At 36.7% G+C, this 21,735-nt stretch overlaps 2 protein-coding genes across 2 annotated transcripts; both read right to left on the reverse strand.

Moving 5' to 3' along the window:
* Positions 1-7,888: 7,888 nt before the first annotated feature.
* Positions 7,889-17,242, reverse strand: LOC121770181. Its single transcript, XM_042166962.1, has 12 exons — positions 16,774-17,242; positions 16,377-16,494; positions 15,945-16,288; positions 15,718-15,849; positions 15,513-15,611; positions 15,001-15,430; positions 14,846-14,911; positions 11,103-11,136; positions 8,870-9,009; positions 8,577-8,702; positions 8,383-8,509; positions 7,889-8,105 (listed from the first exon to the last, which is right to left on the reverse strand). Exons 1-12 carry the CDS (start codon positions 17,181-17,183, stop codon positions 8,050-8,052), a joined length of 2,082 nt encoding a protein of 693 aa, XP_042022896.1. The 5' UTR covers positions 17,184-17,242; the 3' UTR covers positions 7,889-8,049.
* A 1,008-nt stretch (positions 17,243-18,250) lies between these two features.
* On the reverse strand, positions 18,251-20,372 carry LOC121772769 (40S ribosomal protein S3a). The gene is made up of 7 exons (XM_042169985.1): positions 20,252-20,372; positions 20,117-20,164; positions 19,905-20,010; positions 19,228-19,365; positions 18,959-19,144; positions 18,634-18,834; positions 18,251-18,515 (listed from the first exon to the last, which is right to left on the reverse strand). The coding sequence occupies exons 1-7, from the start codon at positions 20,260-20,262 to the stop codon at positions 18,423-18,425; spliced, it is 783 nt and encodes a 260-aa protein (XP_042025919.1). The 5' UTR covers positions 20,263-20,372; the 3' UTR covers positions 18,251-18,422.
* Between the last annotated feature and the right edge of the window lie 1,363 nt (positions 20,373-21,735).

A 21,735-nucleotide genomic window follows, 5' to 3' on the forward strand; every position in this document is an offset into this window, starting at 1 on the left:
AGAGATTGAAATGAAATGCACGTAAGATTGATGCACAAATGGAATGCTCGTATTTATAGACACAAAATAAAAAAAAAAAAAAATTGGACTTGCGGCCCGGCCCGAGAAGCGTGTAACGCTGGGCCGGGACTCGCGGATGCAGCCCGTCCCCCGAATAAAGCCGTCCCAGGCCGAGCCGCGGCACGGGGACCGGCCCAAGCCGTGCCGCCTCCTCCTCCAACGCGCTGGACGGGACAGGACTCACGATTTGCGGCCCGACCCTCCGCGTTATTCATGCTCTTAGTGTCAAATCTCTAAGGCCACCCGCAACGCGTTACGCGGGTGGCCCGTATTTCATTCCTCCGTGACGGAACTGTGGCGGGACACGTTGCAGCGTCTCGTCCCGTCACCATCCTGTCGGATCGCCCGTCCCTCCGCTGCCCGTTGCGAGACGTCTCGCCACGCTCTCCCGCGACGTGGCAAGCTCCCAGGCCATGCGTGACGCCCACTCGCCGGCCCGCGAGTGGGATTCGTCACGTTGATGCAATAAATCATTTTTTTTTAAATTCGAATTAAAATTAAAAAAATTTAAAAATTGGCAAACGGTAATATTACCGTTTTATAGCCGTTTTCCTTTTTTATTTTTTATTTTTATTTTTTTACTCTATGAATACTCTTAATTTATCCTCATTTCACACACAACTACACATCTATTCTTCCCAAATCATCTTCATTTCCTCTCCAATTTTCATCTCAAATCATCTTTCTTTTATTCTTCCCCCAAATTTAATCGATCCCATAGATCCGTATGAGCAAATGCGTCGAATAATGGAAGAATCACCTGAAGAAGATCGACGCCGGGAGGCGGAGGAAGCCGCGCCGCCCCAAAGACGCTCCCGAACTTACATCCATCTTAACCGGGAGGAAGCCGCCGCAAGATTAGTCTGCGACTACTTCTGCGATAACCCGGTGTGGGGAGATACCTACTTCCGTCGCCGTTTCCGCATGCGGCAACCGCTCTTTCTCCACATCGCAAATACATTGGCGGCCCGGGAAGAGTTCTTCCAAGAAAGGTTCGACGCCGTCGGCCGTCCCAGCCACACGACGCTGCAAAAATGTACTGCATCAATTCGTCAGATTGCGCCTGGACAAACGTCGGATGTGTTCGACGAATACCTCCACATTGGAGACAACACTGGGAGAATGTGTTTGCTCCAATTCTGCAAAGGCGTCCGGATAGCCTTCACCGACGAATTTCTTCGGAAGCCAAGCACGACAGATTGCCAGTTCCTGCTCCGCCTTCACTAAGAAGTGCACGGATTCCCCGGGATGCTTGGCAGCGTCGATTGCATGCACTGGCAATGGAAGAATTTCCCGGTGGCGTGGAGGGGGTCGTACACGAGCGGCCACAAAGGCACCCACTCCACCGTTATACTCGAGGTCGTCGCCGACTATCGACTATGGATCTGACATGCGTACTTCGGGGTCCCCGGCTCGAACAATGACATAAACGTGCTCCACCAATCCGACCTCTTCGCCGAAGTTTTGGATGGTAAAGCGTTGGCCATCAACTTTACTGCTAACAATCAGCGCTATAAAATGAGGTATTATCTTGCCGACGGCATCTACCCGAAGTGGCCAACCTTCGTGAAGACGTGCACTAGACCTGTGAACGCAAAGCAGGGGCTTTTGCGCAGAAGCAGGAGGCTGCTTGGAAGGATGTGGAGCGGGCGTTCGGGGTTCTCCAGGTGCGCTTCAATATTATCAAAGCCCCGGCTCGTACGTGGTTCATGGAGAGCATGGTCGACATCATGTATACGTGCATAATCTTGCACAACATGATTGTCCAAGACGAAGGACCCGAGGCGGGAAATTGGTTCGACCCTGAAGCCCCCGGAAGCTCAACCGCAAGTAGTCCGCCTCGAAGGGGAGTGCATCCGTCTATACAAGAACGGTTGTCTATTCGGGCAAGGACACGTGACTCTACCGCCCACGCCCAACTCCAAGATGATCTAATGGAGCACATTTTGGCAAACTTTGGGGGAGGAAATTAAATTATGTATTTTTAATTTTTTTAGGATTTTTAATTATATTTTTAATTTTTTTGAATTTTATGTTGTAATGTTATTTTATTTTTAATGAAGTGTGTTTTATATTAATTGAATATGTTGGAAAAAAATTTTTAAAAAAATGAAATTGAATGAATAGTAATTTAATGGACGGATAAGTGACGGAGGGTTGCAGGTTCCGTCCCTTAGTTAAGAGATGGAGTAAAAAAGCATAGTGGAACTCATGAATAGTAATTTAAGGGACAGATAAGTAACAGCGTTGTGGATGACCTAACTAATTTTAGTTTAATTCCATAAGAGAAGATGGGAGTGAAGGAGATAGGGCGCTGGCCGAATGTGTGAAAATCTGTCTTTTTTGGCAAAGAGAAATAAATCAAAATACCTAATCATTCCAAAATTGATTAATTCTAAATTTGTATACTCACCTCTCTCAATATATACCAAATTATCTTTAAAATTTCAAATATTACGGGAATATAACAAGCTTTTATTTGCCTTAAATTATTTATTAATTTGATTTGGCACGGTTACTGAAATTTATTATACTTTTTTTTTTAAAGAAATATTATTAGAAGATAGATATAGTACAGATTAAAAGTTAAAACAATGGATGGTTACATCATCTCGTTGGTCACGCAAATCGTGTTCTTTTTCTTTCGCCCTACGCTATAATAATTGTTTTTGTTATCAATTAATGTTAATTATCTTTATTCTTATCATACAATAGAAACAAATTTAGGCACAACTTCGAGCAGCAAATGCAATTTATTCCGTACATATTTAGCTGCATTAACTGCAAATTTATTTCGTTAAAAATGTCAGACGCAATATCCAAATTAAAGCCAACCATATTTCGTAACTAGATCTTATACTCCTTCCGTCCCAAGGAAGATGACCCTTTATGACCCCTTCCTTCGGCGACACGAAATTTTATGTAACTTTAGTTTGTGTGTTGACTGTTGAGTGGAGAGAGTTAAATAAGAGAGGGAGAATAAAGTAGAGATAAATGTGTTTCCATTTTAAGTAATTGATCATCTTGGTTGGGACAGATGAAAAATGAAAGTGGATCATCTTTAATGGGACGGAGGGAATAGTATAATAAAACGATTTAATTTGATTAATAAATAAATAGTAAGATCGGTACGGTTGGGCGAATTAATTTTGTTAGACAAAAATTCTTTTATTTATAGCTAGACCAACATTTGGTACCAAGTTGCCAACTCTTAACGTTGCCATGGGAAGAATGTTTGCGACTCATAGACTTATGATCCACATAAATAAATAAATAAATAAATAAATAAATAAATAAATAAATAAATAAATAAATATATTAGGTATCCGTATTAGATCACAACGTGGTACACAGAAATAGATTATAAAATTAAACGTGGGCCCTTACATCAAAATTAATTAATTGCTTAGCTAATAATAAAAAGGATATAAATTGTTGCGGCGAAGGAATCACACACAAACAAGCTACGTTTGTCAGAATTATTTTACTGCTTTGGTTTTCTAGTAGTATTACCTTAAATAAGGAAAAAAAAGAAGTTACTGTAGTAGCAATATTATTTTTTAAAAATATAAGTACAGTAATTCTAAATATAAATGTAAATTTGCTTATTGTGGAAACATAAGAAATTGTCTTCTTTCTTCGGTCTGTTATTTATTTTTGGATGTTTTAAGCTTTGGTTTTTATATGATTCCATTTTAGTTTTTAGGTCAAAATGAAAAAGACAGATGTATTGCAAAGGATCACATTTGATGCTCTGTTGCTCAGTTGCGTCAAGTCACAATTTACCACTCTTTAATCCCTTCCCCTATTTCTTTTTTTAGAAAAAACAAAAAAATCACAACCCTCTAATCTCTGAATTGCATGGCAGAAGCTTTCATTTGTTTTCCACAATCGTCGAGTCGAATACACTCAATGTTACTTGGCTATTAATTAACCGTTTGAATTATATTTCAAGCACCATATGGAAAAGTTGATATTGCAATACTGAATTGCATTCTCTCCTTAAATCTGTATCCATTTCGGAGAGAAGAAAATCTAAATAAATAATTTTAGTTACAATGAAATGTGCCGTGAGATATTCTTCCAAATGGCTAGCCCCCATCTCCCAACCACTTGGGTATATATTAATAAGATATATATTGAGTAAACTATATAAATGGTTTCTAGTTTTTTAACTTGGGATGTTTCCTCAGGAAAATATATCATACTCTTCTCAAATATTGTCTCACTTTGACCCGGCATGGGTTTTAAGAAATGTAATGAAAAGTAAGTTGAAAAAGTTAGTGGAATATAGTTTTATAATAAAATGTGAGTAAGAATTAATTAGTGGAATATGCGTATTTTGCACTTTACACATTTTAGGTACGGAATATTTTTTTTCAATACTTTTTAATAAACTGTAGTTCCAAAAAACACTAAAACAATAAAAAAAATGATTAACAGTCCATAAACTAGAATAATAACTCCGTAGTTTATACAGATACCAAAAAGTAGAAAGGAAAGTATTGTGGACAACAGCGCATAGATGATGTCGTCCAATCAAAGCAGCAGTTGTTGGAATAAATTGGATAGCCACTCAGACTTTGGCTTTAGCCTATATACTAAATCATCACCATATTATATATACGTATACTACTACGTTCGTCTCTTATTACCAACTTCAATTTAACTTATAGACATGATAAATACTACTACGTTCACTCTTTGACCGGGCACGAGTTTTAAGAAATGTAAATAAAAGTTAGTTGAAAAAATTAGTGGAATATGAGACCCACTTTTTTATATTGGTTTTATAATAAAGAGGGAACATCTTTTTTAGTATACCAACTATCCCAAATAAGCAAATTTGGTTCATAATATTTGCTTAATATCTTTTAAGGTCCATCAACTATAAGTTAATATCAATTCAACTACTTTTTGGCTATTTCCAATATTTTCATAACCAAATTACCCTTAAGGCCAATTAGGGCAATTCAATCTATTTACCCTCTCATTTTCATTAAAGTAGTAGTATGTAATTTGGGATAGTTGATGTACCAAAAAAGATGTTACCTGTAATTTTAATTTCAATATAAAAATATCTTAATGATATTAATATTCCATTACTATTAATTATTTCCGTTTAGTTTTACTTATTTGTAATATTTTAAATCATTGTACTATATTTAATATTAATAGTGAAATAACTTAGAAATAAATATATGTAAGCATAATAATTATACAATATTTGTATATAAAAGTAGTTCAATTTACTAGATGGAAGATTAATTTTTCAATCTTAAAGCTATACATAAAATATGTTGTTTTTAAGTACAATACAAAATTGATAATTAAAAATAAAATAAAATTTATTAACATACATAGAATCTTAAATAATTCAAAGAGCTAAGTTTTATTTATCTACTCTTATGTAGTGTTGTAGTCTAAAAAAATAGTTGAAATTATCAATAATCAATTTAATAAAAAAGACAATGACATTCTTAGTTGAATATATGATTAATTTAAATCTATGATTATTTAATTAAATGAAAAATCAATAGTTGCTATCGGTTGTTTAATATCACAATGTCGCGTCTTAATATTATCATTAGGCTATTTACAACATCATAAATTGTTCATAATTCTCATATCTATTCCCTTGACTATTCGTGAATCATATTTTTTCTACTTTATTAAATATTTATTTCAATATAGTATATATTATATGTTATGTTTAACTTAAATTTTCAGTTTAATAAAATTACGAGATTCATTAAAATAAAATATTTATCTTAGTTTTATTTAAATAATTGAAAATGTAACCTTATAAAAGTATTAACTAGCACTAGAAAGTAATATCATAGTATTCAAATAAGGTATGGTATATATTAGTAATAATAGTATAAGATCTATTAAACTTAATCCCAAATAAATTAGAAGAAAGAAAAAAGTGGATGAATAAATAGATTGAATTGCCCTTAATTGCCTTAAGGGTACTTTGGTCATGAAAATATTGGAAATAGTAAAAAACTAGTTGAATTGATATTAACTTATAGTTGATGGACCTTAAAAGATATTATGAAATGTCACGGACCAAATTTGCTCATTTGAGATAGTTGGTGTACTAAAAAAGATGTTCCATCTATAATAAAATGTGAGCGAAGTGAGTTAGTGGAATGTGGGGTCTACTTACCATTTATAGTAAAAATGAAGTGTGACAATTATTGAGGGACATGTCGAAATAGAAAAGAGTGACAATTAATCAGGGACGGAGGGAGTATTTAATTTGTTAGTAGGGTGTTTTAAAAAGGAACTATTCCCTCCGTCTTTCTCTGATGACGGTATTCCTTTCAAAATGTTACATTTAATCATTTCTTACTTTTCTTTTTTTTTTTGCTCGCAGTAAAAGAAAATTTAATACGAGTCTGCCGATCAAGTTAATTACCACCAATTCACAATGAAAATCATATCCCGTGACTACAAAAGTTGTCCCTCAAAGAAATCTAATATCAAACATATATATTACTGCAAGTCTTATAAATTATACTCCAGTATTATGTTATTTTTGTATGGGCAATCAATTTCGATTCCAGTTAAGTGTCTCGTTAACTAAATATTGAATGAAATCCATTCTTAACTTAAGACTTAAGAAATAACCATTTCCATTTGTATTTGGGAATTCTTTTCTTAAAGTCGTGATTATCTGTAAAGCCATGACCTGCTTGTATAAGCATAACTTCGGAATATTGCACATTAGTACTATTAATTTTGGTCTTTATCTTTTTCGGTTGTTATTTGTTAATCAATAGATAATTGCTTAACGAATTGGTGTTGGTGTTGGTGTTGGTGTGTGCTGCTTAACTTATCCACGTAAAGCATGCCTAGGGTTTCTAGCTAGACTGAGTTCACATTAAGGGCCACACGCGGGTCAGACTTGGGTCAGGCCGGGCCGGGCCGGGTCTAGTTCTTTTTCTTAATGTATGTCGAAATTAATCATTTTTAATCACAGAGTTGTTAATCCATATCTAATTGCTATTTTAAGCTAATATATACAGTTATAGCTTTGTTTAAACTTTAAATGGAGTAGAGTGTTGGTAAGTGTTGGGAATTGATAATACATATACACGCATCAAAAATAAAAATTATCGTGTGCACATTTTTGTTGTATTCGTATATAATTTATTATATAAGTATAATATTTATAATTATTTTTGTTTGGTGTTATACACTTTATTGCCTAATACAGTAGTAATATACAACACTTATATAATTTATAGGACTTTAAAGTTTAATCAAAATAATTCATGTCCGTTCAAAATAAAATACACTAATTAATTTAATTAATTCAGAATCAGACAGTTACGAAAAACTAACTATACACTTAATCTCATTAAAATTATTAAAGCCTGAATTGATGTTTTAACTAATTAGTTTCAACTATTTCAATCAATTCCCTGAAGATCAACTCTTTAATTATAAGAACCCAAAAAACATGAAAGTGTTCAGAAAATAGCATTCCAGTTTAAACAACAATTAAACTTATTGTGGATACGACAGATTGGATTTTGAACCAAAAAATCAAATAATCGAAAGACTACATTTCAACTCAATCATTGCAGCAAGGACTTGTTAGTGTCGACATAAACCCAATTCGAAACGTAACTATGCGTTGCATATATAGGCCCAAAACATCATTAATCAATTTTCTTCAACCGACAAAATTTTTCATTTAATTGGAATAATAACACAATGTGCACAATGTAAAAGCTTGTTAACAGCCCAACATTACAGCGAAACGAATTTTACCCTATTTGTCCACGTGTAAAAGCTAAAATGTGCACAATGTGAATACAATAACACAAATTATTGGATGGATAACGGAAGTGAGTATGTTACATTTGGATAATTAATACATATTCCACAAACTACATGGCATTTTACAGTGTTTTATGTATACAATGATAATGATAATAATAATAATAATAATAATAACAATAATAATTGGCTAAATTAGAGAATGCAGCATCTGATGACTATCCCTTTTTCCAACCTAGCATCCTCGTTACCTGTTAACAAGAAATCTATGAATTTTACATAAAATAAGAGAAAGTAAAAGATAATAGAAAACCAAACATGAATTAGAGATTCTTGTTTCATATCAATAACAAAATTCAAATAAAATTCTTTGACTAAACAGCCAGTTCCATAACATCTCTATGCTAAAGGCATCTCCTAATCCACAGTTCAGAGTAATGAAGGAAAACAAGCAAGAAGCTAGAGTGATGAAATGTGATTCATAAATTGCTAGTTCGTCTGCAAAGAAGCAAATTAGAAGAGACTGACCGTCAGGAGGCTGAGACAGTTTACGATTTTGGGGAGACATCATTTCTTTTTTGAGCTGTATCAAGATATCCTCCATTGTGCACTCTCTTTTCCAGTTAGAAAGCATAGGGAAGCGATTGGGTTCGACCTGGAAATTGTTCATTAAAGCACATCTGGTATAGCGCATAACAGGCCTCCTTAAGATGAGTACTTACCACACCAGTTTCTAGGTTTACACAGCTCATATTTATCCGTGTCTGGAACCTCACATTTGGCGGATTATCTGGATAGTCTTTCCCACAGAATAGTTTTAACTGGTATATGCGCCCTTCATGTACAGTCTGTTCATACAATTACAGAGGTAACAAGCAAATTTTACCAACAATTTTTTCAAGATTTCGAGTCAATGAATAGCTGGGAAAGTGCACAATCAATGAAAATGGATTTTATAGCACACAACTTTCGTGAGAGTTAAATGAGAAAAATAAAAAAGTAAAGGGGGACTAACATTAGGAGGACCGATGATGGTTCCTGTCCATGACTGCATGTATACATCATCGGCATCATCCATCCCATAACTTACAGTTCCATCTCCTATTCCCTTCTCTCCTCTCTCGAGCTCTTCCAACAACCTGAAGCTCCTTGGTACTGAAAAGGGAGCATTATTGTCATCATAGATCAATATGGTTACAACATACAAAGATAAAGCATGGAAACTGTGGATGCATGATTATTAAGTAACATGAGTTACATCACTGAAGTGATCTAAGAAAAGGCCATATGAAATACAGAATTCATAATAACATCCAGGCCAAAGCTAAAGTTACAACTAAATAATTTAGGGTGGAAGCCCAAGTCTACTATTATCACGTAGATGGATATATCAACTTTTGGGATGACCATTAATAGGAGTTTTACAAAACTAAATTGACTACCATAAGATTAGAGCTGGGTGGAGCACCAGCAGTTAGGCATGGAGTCAAAGTCTTCTCTCATAAATAGAAGAGGATAGTCCAGTAAGATATTTAAGAAGGATGACAATTGTTTGGGGCACGCTCAAAAATTTGTTGAGCGGCTATCAGTAATTTTATCATTATTGTTTATTAGTAGAACGAGATAACACCCAGAGTTACAATTGTGAGTCTGACAACAAAGTGAAACATCAACATGGCAGTATATGCCATTCTCAAACTCTCAGAGAAAGATTAATCACTAAAATGATAATATTGTACTATGAACTATGACAAAACAGACAGCATACTACAGGAGCAGAAACAAAGATGGAACCTTTAGCTTGACAGTAAGTTTTATGACACACCTGACAGGCAATCAAACCTAATTTCTTGTATGTAGCCAAGTAAGAAGCATTAATATTAGCTTCAAATATCACTACTCGTGAGCTATTAATTGATATGCCCTTCGTTAACAATGTTTGAAACCTGATGCTACATAGCATCAATATTTGTATAACCTTTTACATGAATTTCTTTCACATGTCATTTCACATTTTTCACTAAAAATGTATTCTCAACCGTTCAAGATTTCTACCAGTACAAAGTATTAATATTTGTACAAAATAAGTTGGAGAAACAAAGGGCTAAATCAATTTAGGTGAACAGATGTCTGGAGAAGCCAGGTTTATGGTAGGTCAAGTGTCAACATAAGATGTCTCACACACTTCATTACACTGAAGATGAAGGAAGAGACAGATCAAAAGAAGCTGGGCAGACCACAAGATAAATTTCCACCTAATTCATTCTTAATCTCTAACTTCAAACACTTTGAGCCAATTAAATTTTCTTGGGCATGATTCTGACAGGGGTTGTATATCAGATTAAGGTCTGAACTAAGTAGCGATCATCTAGTGAAGGGGGTTTTTAGTTGTGAAACTTCGGAAACAAACTGTAAATCTAAGAAGGTTATAAGGTTGAATTACAGCCAAGGCAACAGCTGATCACAAGAAGTGATCTATCTCAAAGGATGATGAATAACAGCTAAACTACTCGTTCCGCATAAATCACAAAAACCTAATAGTTCAGTATTCAGCAGCAGCAGCCATTAAATACCGACCCAACTTACTCATGCTAGCTAACATTTTCATGCAAAAGTTCATCAGTATTCAGTTAAGGTAAGCCGTGCAGCATATAAACCTCTTAACTAGTCAGGCATGCACACGAACTAAGGCCAACGTGCTGAATCAAGAAACTGCATTTCACCCATTACAATCTAGGTTGGGTTCAGCATTATTAACTGAGTATAAATAGGCTGCTTCAAGCCATAGCAGCAGTCATGCTCCTGTGACCTCATCAAGGAAAAGAAGCTATTCCCCTGCATCATACTTTCTATAAAATCTTAATAACCTTATTTTCAATCTACTCTCTCCAAAGAATTTTCTCCTTGGGTATCCAGTGCAACATTTATCCGATTCCTTAAATTTCAATAGCCGCACGCCCCATTTATGCGAACCAACCAAAGAAATTGCTAAGCTTATCAGAACTAGGTTCAAATTTTGCATAAAATATGTAACACAGAAGTTTGATAGCTGAAGATATAAAAGTAGAGTTCAGTTTCTTAGCAAATTCTACTGCAATTCACGTAAAAAGACAAACCAAGGGAACTAAATCAAAGTCGAAGTATGTAACCATCTAGGAGACCCCAACAAAGAGGGATAAACACAAAATAAAAGAGACGAATAATCAGATTGATCTGAATGCGAAAGTAATTAGGGGTTGGAAGCTCACCAACAACCTGCGAAGATCCTTCAGAACCCATATTTCACTGCACTTGACAATATTGGCTTGAGAGAGGGAGAGAGATCAAAGAAGTGAAAAAGTCAGGTGTATGTTATGACATTTGAGGACAGGATGGCTTTTGCAATCTTTGAGGATATAAGGGCACCCGCAACGCTATGCCGCCCCCGTTCCTATGCCGTTCCGGTGGATCGGTTCCGCGGCGGCACGCGTTGCAGCGTGCGTTCCGTCGCCATTCCGTGCCGCCCCCGTTCCTATGCCGTGCCGCGTTCCGTTCCGGAGGAACACGGAACGAAACGTTCCGCCACGCGCCTAGGCGACGTGGCGGCCTCCCATTCGACGCGTGAAGCCCACTCGCTGCCCCGCGAGTGGGCTTCGTCCCGGTGACGCAATAATTCAATTTTTTTTAAAAAATACGAATTTAATAAAAAAATAATTTTTTTTTTGCAACGGTAATGTGACCGTTTTTTTATATCCGTTTTATATATTTTTTTATTTTTTATTTATTTATTTACTCTATAAATACTCCTATTTCATACTCATTTCAATCACAAACACACATTTATTTTGGCGGATGAAATTATTAAAATTGTGTACTTTTATTTTTTTAGGATTTTAATTGTGTGCTTTTTATTTTTTTAAGTTTAAGTTGTAATTTTTTTTAATGTTGTGTGTTTTTTAATAAAGTGTGTTTGTTTTTTAATAAAGTGTGTTTGTTTTTTAATAAAGTGTGTTTTTTTAATTGAATTTAGTTGGAAATAAAAAAAAATGAAATTGAATGAATAGTAATTTAAGGAACGGTTAAGGAACGGAGGGTTGCAGGTTCCGTTCCTTAGTTAAGGAATGGAGTAAAAAAGTACAGTGGGGCCCTCAAATAGTGGTTTAAGGAACGATATAGGAACGGTATAGGAACAGCGTTGTGGATGGCCTAAATAGCAATAAAAGAATAAAGCTCCCAATTAGCATCTCCCAAAAGCAGAGGGCAAACTTGTATTTCTCCACAATCCTAAAAGGTGCTCAATTTTCTATACTATACATAAATTGTTATCATGTCTATATCTTTATTCTTCCTCACCAGTATCATTTTTTGTTAGGGTTAAATGTGGATATTTAGAATACAATTGGTATTAGAGCATCCGCAACGGTGGCAGCCGTCGCCACCGCCGTCCACGCCGCTGGAACGGATGTGTCTCGCCGCCGCTGCGCTCGCGCCGCTGGCACGGCGCTGCTCGATGCATCATTTTTTGTTATGGTTAAATGTGGATATTTTAGAATACAATTGGTATTAGAGCATCCGCAACGGTGGCAGCCGTCGCCACCGCCGTCCGCGCCGCTGGAACGGATGTGACTCGCCGTCGAGCAGCGCCGCGCCAGCGAGCAGCTGACGTGTCGCGCGGCGATTGGGCAACGGCATAGCCGTTGCCTTTAAATGTTTTTTTAAATTTAAAATCGGTTTTTAATTAAAAAAACCGATAAAAAAATTTTCACTTCCCAAAAAAATTATAACCGTTTTTTACACTTTTTTAATTCCCCCCCCCCCCAAAATACACACTTTCATCTATAAATACCCCCACTTTCACACCCAAAAATTCACATCAAACTACACAATTCTCATCTTCATTCTCCAATATCCATTCTCATCTTTCTCATCTTCATTCTCCAATATCCATTCTCATCTTCATTCTCCCATATCCATTTTCATCTTCATTCTCTCATACCCTAACAATGTCCGGCCAAGGCGATGACAATCCGCCCTCTCACGGTTGGAACCCCGAATGGTTTGGTGCACAACCGTTTCCTAGTCCGGAAACGGAATATTTGGCCCCTCCTCTCACCCAAGATTCGGCCGTTCCGGGTGGCTACCGGCCATACCCAATAGAGGACCAAGGTGCCTCCGAAGGGCGATAAGGGTGGACACCAGAGCCTAGGCCGACCGCCCCCTCCCAAACTCCGCCGGCTCCTACTCGTAGCGGTGTCCGAACACCGTACACTCCGGCGGAGATGGATAAATTGTTCAAGGCGTACTTCGAAATCTCCGAAGATGCGGCGGTTGGCACGAATCAATCCGGCGATCACTTTTGGTGGCGCGTCTCTCGCCGGTACAATGCAAACCGGCCGCCGGGAACGATCGAGCGCAACTAGAGTATGGTGCGCAACTGCATCGGCCGAGCCAACGAAGAAATTAGCAAGTTCAATGGCTATTTCCTCCAGGAGTCGCGGAATGCCGGGAGCGGCCGGAGCGAGGTCGACATCATCAGTGCCGCGCTGGGCACCTACCAATCCTTGAACGGTAAGTCGTTCAAGTACCTCAACGTTTGGCAGGAAACGCGGTTCCACCCGAGGTATATGGGAGGCGTAACATCCTCCTCGAGCGGCTCCTCCAAACGGTCAAGGTCGGTATCCCTATCCGACTCCGGCTCCGAAGAAGTGGCTAGCCAACTCGCCGGAGCTAACTTGGGTAGCCCCGACGCCGGACCAAGCTGTTCCCAACGCCGACCGCAAGGAAGGAAGAAGGCGGCGACTGACCGCCGGCGCTCCGCGACTCCATCGACCCTCGCCCCCTATGTTCCACCTCCACCCTCGAACAACTCGTTGTGGGCCCTTTTGGCCCAACTCAATATGGCCGATAGGTCAACTATGACCCCCACGTAACTTCAAACGCGTGAGGACATGATATTGGGTCTCAAAAAACAATTGGGGTTGGTGCCGCCGGATGCGTAGTCTTCCTCGGGTAATATTAGCCAATAATCATGTAATTTTTAATTTTTAGGAGTTTAATTATGTAATTTTTAATTTTTAGTATTTTAATTATGTAATTTTTTATTTTTAGGATTTTAATTATGTCTTTTTTATTTTATTTGTAATTTGTAATATTTATTGTGATTTTTTAATGAATTTTAGTATTATGGAAATGTTTTTGTGTAATTGAATTTTAAATTAATTGTGCTCGTCCTTGCGGAAGAGCACAGCTGTGGGTGTTGTGCTCTTGCCAGAGAGCAGACAGAAAAAGTGGGGTCGGGCCCACAACCGTGCCACTGGCAAAAGCACGGTTGTGAATGCTCTTATACTGATGCTCTTTAGCAAAAGAAAGCCTGGTATTATTATCATAGAATAGAAGTGAAAGTTAGAAATTACTTTGTTAAAGTAAGAGAGAATTTTCCCATGTTGAGATGCTTTGAGGAAAACACTGATAAAAGTTTTAATACTCTTTTAACTTCCCACAAAAGATTGTGTTGGGGCATAATATAAGATGAATATTAGTAGTAACAAATATACAAGAATGTAAAACTTTGAAAAAATACTGAATTTGGGTACGAGAGGTATAGTAGTAGCATTCTACAAAAATAGGAGTATCATTTTTGTAGAATCTATTGTGTACTAAAATCGCATCATTTATGTACTTTGTTAACACTATTTAAGAGTGTTACGCAACCATGCAGATTTTCAAATCGGCAAGGATGTCGCTCGTATTAAATTGATCAAATGGAATAAGCAAGCTTTAACAAGTACTAATGCATTTCATTTTGTCATTATAATATGGACATACCAATGTTTTAAGAATCGTACAGGTAAGCCAACCCAACCGATGAAGCTGTATGTTCATACTTAAATAGTTCAAATCGGTTTAACCACTGGTCGAACCAGAAACAAAACATTTTGCAAAATGAATATTGCACTTGATCATTTTCAAGTAAATGCAAAGTAGCGAGCAAAAACAAAAATAAAAACATTACATTATCCAGAATGAACAACAGATTTTCTCCATTTGGCAACATAGTCACCAAGCTTGGAGAAATTATCTGCAAATATATCATGGAATTCACTTTCTAAGACCAAACCAAATCACAGATAATCTTACTTCGTGGAGATTTGATGTTCATAATCATGAGCCCAGACCCTTACCAAACCATTCAGCCATGTCGTCATCAACGCCTGATGCAGGATCCTCCCTTCTTCCTTGAAATATGTATGCTTTGTGTCTGCCCGAATCTTCCGTTTCACGAATCACAGCTCTGCTCTTAACTGCCATTTCCCTTTTCCATGAGTCATGCTTTTGCACGTCGCGGGACAAGTCGCTCTTACCTCCAGCAACTGGAAAGTCCTTGAAACCAGGTGATTGATATGAGCTCGACCCAGTTTGATCTTCATTTTCACTCTCAACGAATTTGAAGGAATTTTCCCTCTTATACCTACTCAACCACTCTTGCTCATGCCAAACCTGTGTCTGATTATTCTTGTTCACGGTTTGAGATGCAATCGGTCTCCTGTGGTCACATTTCAGACATACCATATTTCTTTTGAAGTTTATATAATTGCACCTACAAATATAGATCAATGTGAATCTCCAAAATTAGACTGAGTGTGTCCTCAAAATTATGAGTCGCATATATGAAGCCTTACGAGTCACACTCCCACTCGCCAGGATTCAATTGCCGCTTTGGAGGATTCTCCTTGCACTGCAAACACCTCGTATTTCTAGCAAAGTTGAGAAAGTAGCACCTGCAGGAAAAAAATAACCACTTAAAAGATAAAAAAGATAACAAAGGACACTAACAATTTGAACAAATCAGCAAAATAGGAGTAAACTAGTTTCGACTTATTATACTTGTCACATTTCCAGTCGCCTTTCTTCAAAGGAAGATCCCCCTGTTCTTCTGATAACTTTTTTAACCTTTCCTGGAATAGGCCATTACACCTCAAGCACTTGACATTCCGAGCAAAATTAACAAAATTGCATCTAGACAAAATATAAGAAAATTATCATCAATATTATAGAACTGTGAATGACTAACAGGGTATGCATATATGTTATAAGCTGGATACGCATCTTACTTGGGACAAATCCAATCACCTTGCTTTAGCGGAATATGAGTGTGACTCTGGTCTTGGTTGCCACCACTTTCTTGAGTAGATGGAGTCCGATTTTGAGTAGTTTCGTTTGGTGTTTCGTGATCATGCTCATCAACCTTGACGTCCACCATTTCTTTTAACAATGTTCTGACAGATTCTTTAACATTTTTGTTTAAAGATGACTTATTTTCCACAGAACCAATCAGGGGATGAAGACCGTATGTCAACAAAAAGCGCATAACATCCACGGTTCTACCCCCTTCATCCTCACGTGCTGTCACATACGCTCTGTCACAATCACCTCTTAGAATACAAGAGCTGCAAACCTACTAAAACAGATCACATCATCTTAAAATATAGTAGTACAACAAACACAACATGGTTTGTTAATTAAAAGGTATACTCAATACATACATTTCCTTCATTTATCCCTACATGAGCCCTTAGACGCTTTCCCGAGTTTGCAACTTTCCTATCCGTGCTCGGACATCCAGACCCAGCAATTACCATAATGTCTTTTCGTGACAGGTGTCTGCATATCACAGTATAGACTATAGATTCATATCAAATGGAACTGCTGCAACTATTTAGCAACAAGCAAATTCTTGCAACATTTTGAGCAGTGGATACACACATAAGACAAGTAGTGTATCTGATTTTACTCATTCCACAGCAACACAATCACTTCAACTGTTTACCAACATTAACAAACTTTGCTTATTTAAAACCACAGTCCAAACGAGAACGAAACAATTCAAACAGAAAATTAAGCGTGTAAGTTGGCATAGAGATAGAGCAATAGATATAGCACCGTATAAGTTGGTAGTGATCGCGAGCAAAATTCAAACAAGCAGTTCGTATCAAATTCGCCTCTTTACCGCCCACTTGTCCATTATTGGCGAAAGGATTTCCAATTTCGTTAAAGTAGCCATTTTTCAACAGTTTCTCCATTAAGTCCATCCACTCGGGCCATGGATGTGAAATCTGGCTGCTGGGAAGAGCTGGTTGCTGCGAAGACTCTTCTTCCTCTTCCTCGTGAACAGGATAATTGCGCTGGATTTTTGAGGATTGACATTCCTGAGCTTCATTCAGGACAAATTGAAGTGCAGGATTATAAGCTGACCGGTTTTGGGAAGAAGAGTAGTGATTAACAGAAGCAGCCGAATAAATTCTAGGGTTTAAGAATTGGGTCTTTACGGTTTTGATGTAGCTCTTTAGCATTGCAACAAATAATATTCGCAATTCTCAATGTTTGACAGTAGTGAATGAGAATTCATATTTGAAATTGCGTCTAAGTTCCCAATAAAATTATGTACTACTATTATTAATAAATTCAACTTTGCTTTTCCGTGAAATAAATTTAACTAATTCCAATTCGCTCAAATCTGGGTGGGTATGTATCAAATACACATTTTTCACTGAAAAAACATACTTCTACTTTCAGCCACATTATTAAAGTCCTAACATAATCCAGCCGATTATGAATCCTAGCTCGAGAGATTTTGATTCAATCATTTTAAATTATGCTCCCTACGTCCCAAATTAGTTACATCATCTTATATTTTGAATTATCTCAAATTAGTTAAATCGTTTCTATAAAAATAAAATATTTAATCATTATTATTTATAGTAAGAGAAATGCATGTATCAACATTCAACACCCAGCTTGGCTGCTTGGGTCCTGACTCCTAATATATTATAGGCTTTAGGCAAAAAAATAAAAACACCTCTACAATGAAGTTTTATCAGAATAAAGTCTTCGTCTTATATGTATTTCTAATTCTCTATTGTTTCACCATTATTAAATTTACTAAAATTAAATAAGTTCGCAGTTTTTTAATTGAGCGACAATCAGAATCCATTTATGTTGCAAGTCCTTTCAACAAGAATGTCTTTAGATTTCTTATCGAGATTTTTACAAATTTTAGGATCATATCTACCCAAATATTTTACTAAATAGTATTTTAATAATACTTGCATATGGCACATATGCGTAAACAAATAATGTTATTTATAAACTTTTATGAACAAGAAATGAGAGCATTTATGCATCCACAAATATGACATGATAAACAACATATCACTCATCACATGTTGATTATCGACCTGACGAAATAGATGAAAAAAGAAACAACTACAATAAATTTTAAAAATAAATTTAGCTTTTATACACAGAGAAATTGACTAGAATAGAAACAATATAAACTAGGAACCCGCTAGCACAAGAAATTTTAAGAACGATCAATGTAAATAATGTAGGAAGTTCAGATAGACTAATACAACAAATATATCAAAACGAAGTTAATCTATAAAAATTATTAAAATTGAGTGCTCAGCATTCATAAATATGACCACGACATCAAACAGATTTTCCAATTAAATTTTCCCTACTCTTGGTCTTGGAGAAACAAAATCTCATACCAAAACTCCAACAAATGTGTACCAAAATTTAATATGAAACTAGGCACCAACAAGTTCAGTTGGCTCAGCAACTGGCTCCTCTGCTGGCCTGTCCAACTTTGCACCAATATCTTCGGTGTAATCTCCATGAACCTACACAACATAAGATTCATGAATTATTCAGGTTGCACCATCTTATTGAGCGCCTAAAAGACATTTAAAGAAAATATTACAATTAAGAAAATTCATGACAGAATAAACCAAAACTTACCTCCATCAACTTGCCAAGGTCAAATTTGGGGGCCTTCAAGATCTTAACCTTTCTTATATACACATTCTGCAATGGGTAGATGCTTGAAGTAGCCTTCTCAATCTCTTTCCCAATTGACTCTGGAATGAACTTCTGAACCAATTCCTTCAGGCTGCAGGACTGTGCTTGGTTAACCATGATCTCCCGCATCTTCCTACGAATCTAGAAAATTACAAACAAAATATGTAAGCACATTTTTTTATAACAAATTGATGATTCATCATACAAATTATGAAGTCCAATTGAAATGCAATAACAGTACATGAAAATATTGAAGGTATTTTACCTGGCGAACTTGGCTGGCCTTTGCATAGCATGTAACTTTCTGTTGGTTCACACGCTTCTTAGTGAAGCCAATGCAAAACATCCTCAAAGTGTAGGCATCAGTTGTCTTGACATCAATATGTGCCTCAATAAGCGATTGTCTTTTCCTTACAAGTGATCTCAACTTGTCCGTGGTGAAATCCATACCCTATGGACAACAAGTGAATAGCAAACTTTTAAGATAAAAAATGTAGTCAGAGAAAATGCAAGTATAAATCATGTTATGCATACCCAGAAGTTAGTGAGAACATTCTTTCCCTGAACATCCTCAACTCTCAAGCGGATCTTTCTGTAGGCGTGATCCTCGTCGCCTTGAAGATCAGCCAAAGATGCCTCAACAACACGGTGCTTAAGACCTTCTGAGGCGATCTGATAAGAAGAGAAATAATATTAACAAACAAACAACAATCAAGGTTCAGAAACTGGTCACTGCGAGTCTGCAACCATTACTGGTAACAAACAAATCATAAAACAACTGCACAGAGTTCTTTTTATCAAAACATCATACACCACAGCTATTTGCTTTGGAATATTCCTTAACGAGTTGTTCGAGATAGACATTTCAACAAAATATACTTCCCTTTACAACAAAGATATAAACATTTAACAAGCTTCATCATTAATAAAAGATCAGTTTATGTTAATTGAGGTCCATTGACTTCTAAAGGTATACTTCCAAAACTGAATCATCCGAACGAGTAGAAAACTTTTTCTCTCCATTGCTAGCGAGCAAGACTACTAGCAAATAAAAAGCAAAATATGGATATAGCAGGACTGTATGATTACTAGTGCTAATGTAACAAATATATTGTCAAGTCCAGAAGGATAAGCATTCAAATCAAAAGAATTGGGTAACAATGGTAATCATCTTAGTAAAAACGCAAAATTAAAAGGAACAAAAACTGTACCTTTGTACCCTGAGTACGGGTAATTAGGGTTTTACCAACGTTCTTGTTGCTAAAAACTGAAGGGGCTTTGATATCATACCACTCCTTCTTTGCAAACGGATCGACACTACAAGAGCAACAAATAATTTTCAGCACAAGCGCTTGAGAACTTCAAAACGAAATAAATATTCTACTCAAACGAAATTTAAAAATATATATATATAGTGACTCACACTTTCTTCTTGCCTCCCTTCTTCGCTTTTGAAAGCCTCTTGTTCTTTCTGCATCAGATCAAACAAAAATTCAACAATCGTAGACAATAATGAACGAGTGTGAGATAAAAAGGTAGAGAGGTGAAAGAGAAATACCCGACGGCCATGGTGGAATCGCGGCTTAGCTTGCAGCGAGCTCGGGAGGTAGAGTGAGAGCTGTTGAAGATCTGCGATGAGCAAAGAACCCTAGCTGCCGGCTACTTTGAAGAGGTTTTATGTTTTTAAATAATGGGCTTGTATTTTCGCTCCAAAATATATAACGGGCTTTGGGGCTTTGGGCAATGCTAATGGTCCACTTATATTTTGTAACCTAATTACAGACAAATGGATGTTGATTGAAGTTTACAAAATAGAATAAAGATAATACCCCTAAATTTAAAATTTAATTAAATTATACAGTATTATATATTAATTAGTTACTAGTTATACTATTCTAGATCAATATAAAAGAAGTTATATGAAAACATTATGACAAATTTTACGTGATTTTCAGCTTGATTCAAAATAATTATACGAGAATATTCAAAGAAAAGTGTTTAAAATCCATTTTACTAAATGTAAATTGCATTAATAAACCGAACGTATTTAGAAGTTCAATATATTATGAAAATACGGAGAATTTGTTTGTGTATTTTACCAACCTCTAATCCATATATAATAAAAAAATAGAATTGATATTCTTTTAAAATACGTGGACTTTAATTTGATTTTAGTCGAGGAGTAAATTTGCCACGTTAGTTATAAATTGTCATGTGCAAGGGTGGATACATAATTTTTTCAGTAGGAGACTACACTATGAAGCGTTGGAGTTGAAAGATTATATCTCATTATTAAATATGTACCCCTATGTTTAATAATAATTGTCATTCTTTTTCATTTCGATCTGTCCCACAATAATTGTCACACTTTATTTTTACCATAAATGGCTAGTAGGTCTTACATTCCACTAACTCATTTCACTCACGTTTTATTATAAAACCAATAAAAAAGTGAGTCTCACATTCCACTAACTTTTCCAACCAACTTTTCTTTACATTTCTTAAAACTCGTGCCCACAAAAAGAGTGATAATTATTGTGGGACAGAAGAAGTAATATTATGTTTGATTCATGATATTGAGTGCAACTAGGGATGGCAACGGATGCCCATTACCCGCGACCCGACGGATTTTTCTCCTATTAGGATGAGGATTTGGGTGAAAACTTGTATCCATGGGTCTACTAATGGGTGAAAAGTCTCACCCATCGGGTGGGCCGGGTCTAGTAATGGGTGAAAAGTCTCACCCAACGGATGCCCATTACCCGCGACCCGAACCCGTCACCCGTGGAGACCCGAACCCGTCACCCGTGGAGACCCGATCCAAAATACACTGATAGCCCATTTTGCTTTAGGCCCAGCCCAACATAGCCCAACTTTACATTATATAAAATCCTCTCCAAAGTCCAAACCCTAGCCCCAAGGCATCTGGTGTCAAAAGCTGCAAGAAGAACGGCCGACCTCCTCAATCCCCGACATCACATCACGACCTCAGCTTCCAAGCGGCAAGGGGATTCGATATCTATAATATTCCTGTCCGCCCTC

This window comes from Salvia splendens, chromosome 16, assembly GCF_004379255.2.
Source record: "Salvia splendens isolate huo1 chromosome 16, SspV2, whole genome shotgun sequence".
Taxonomy (NCBI): Eukaryota; Viridiplantae; Streptophyta; class Magnoliopsida; order Lamiales; family Lamiaceae; genus Salvia; species Salvia splendens.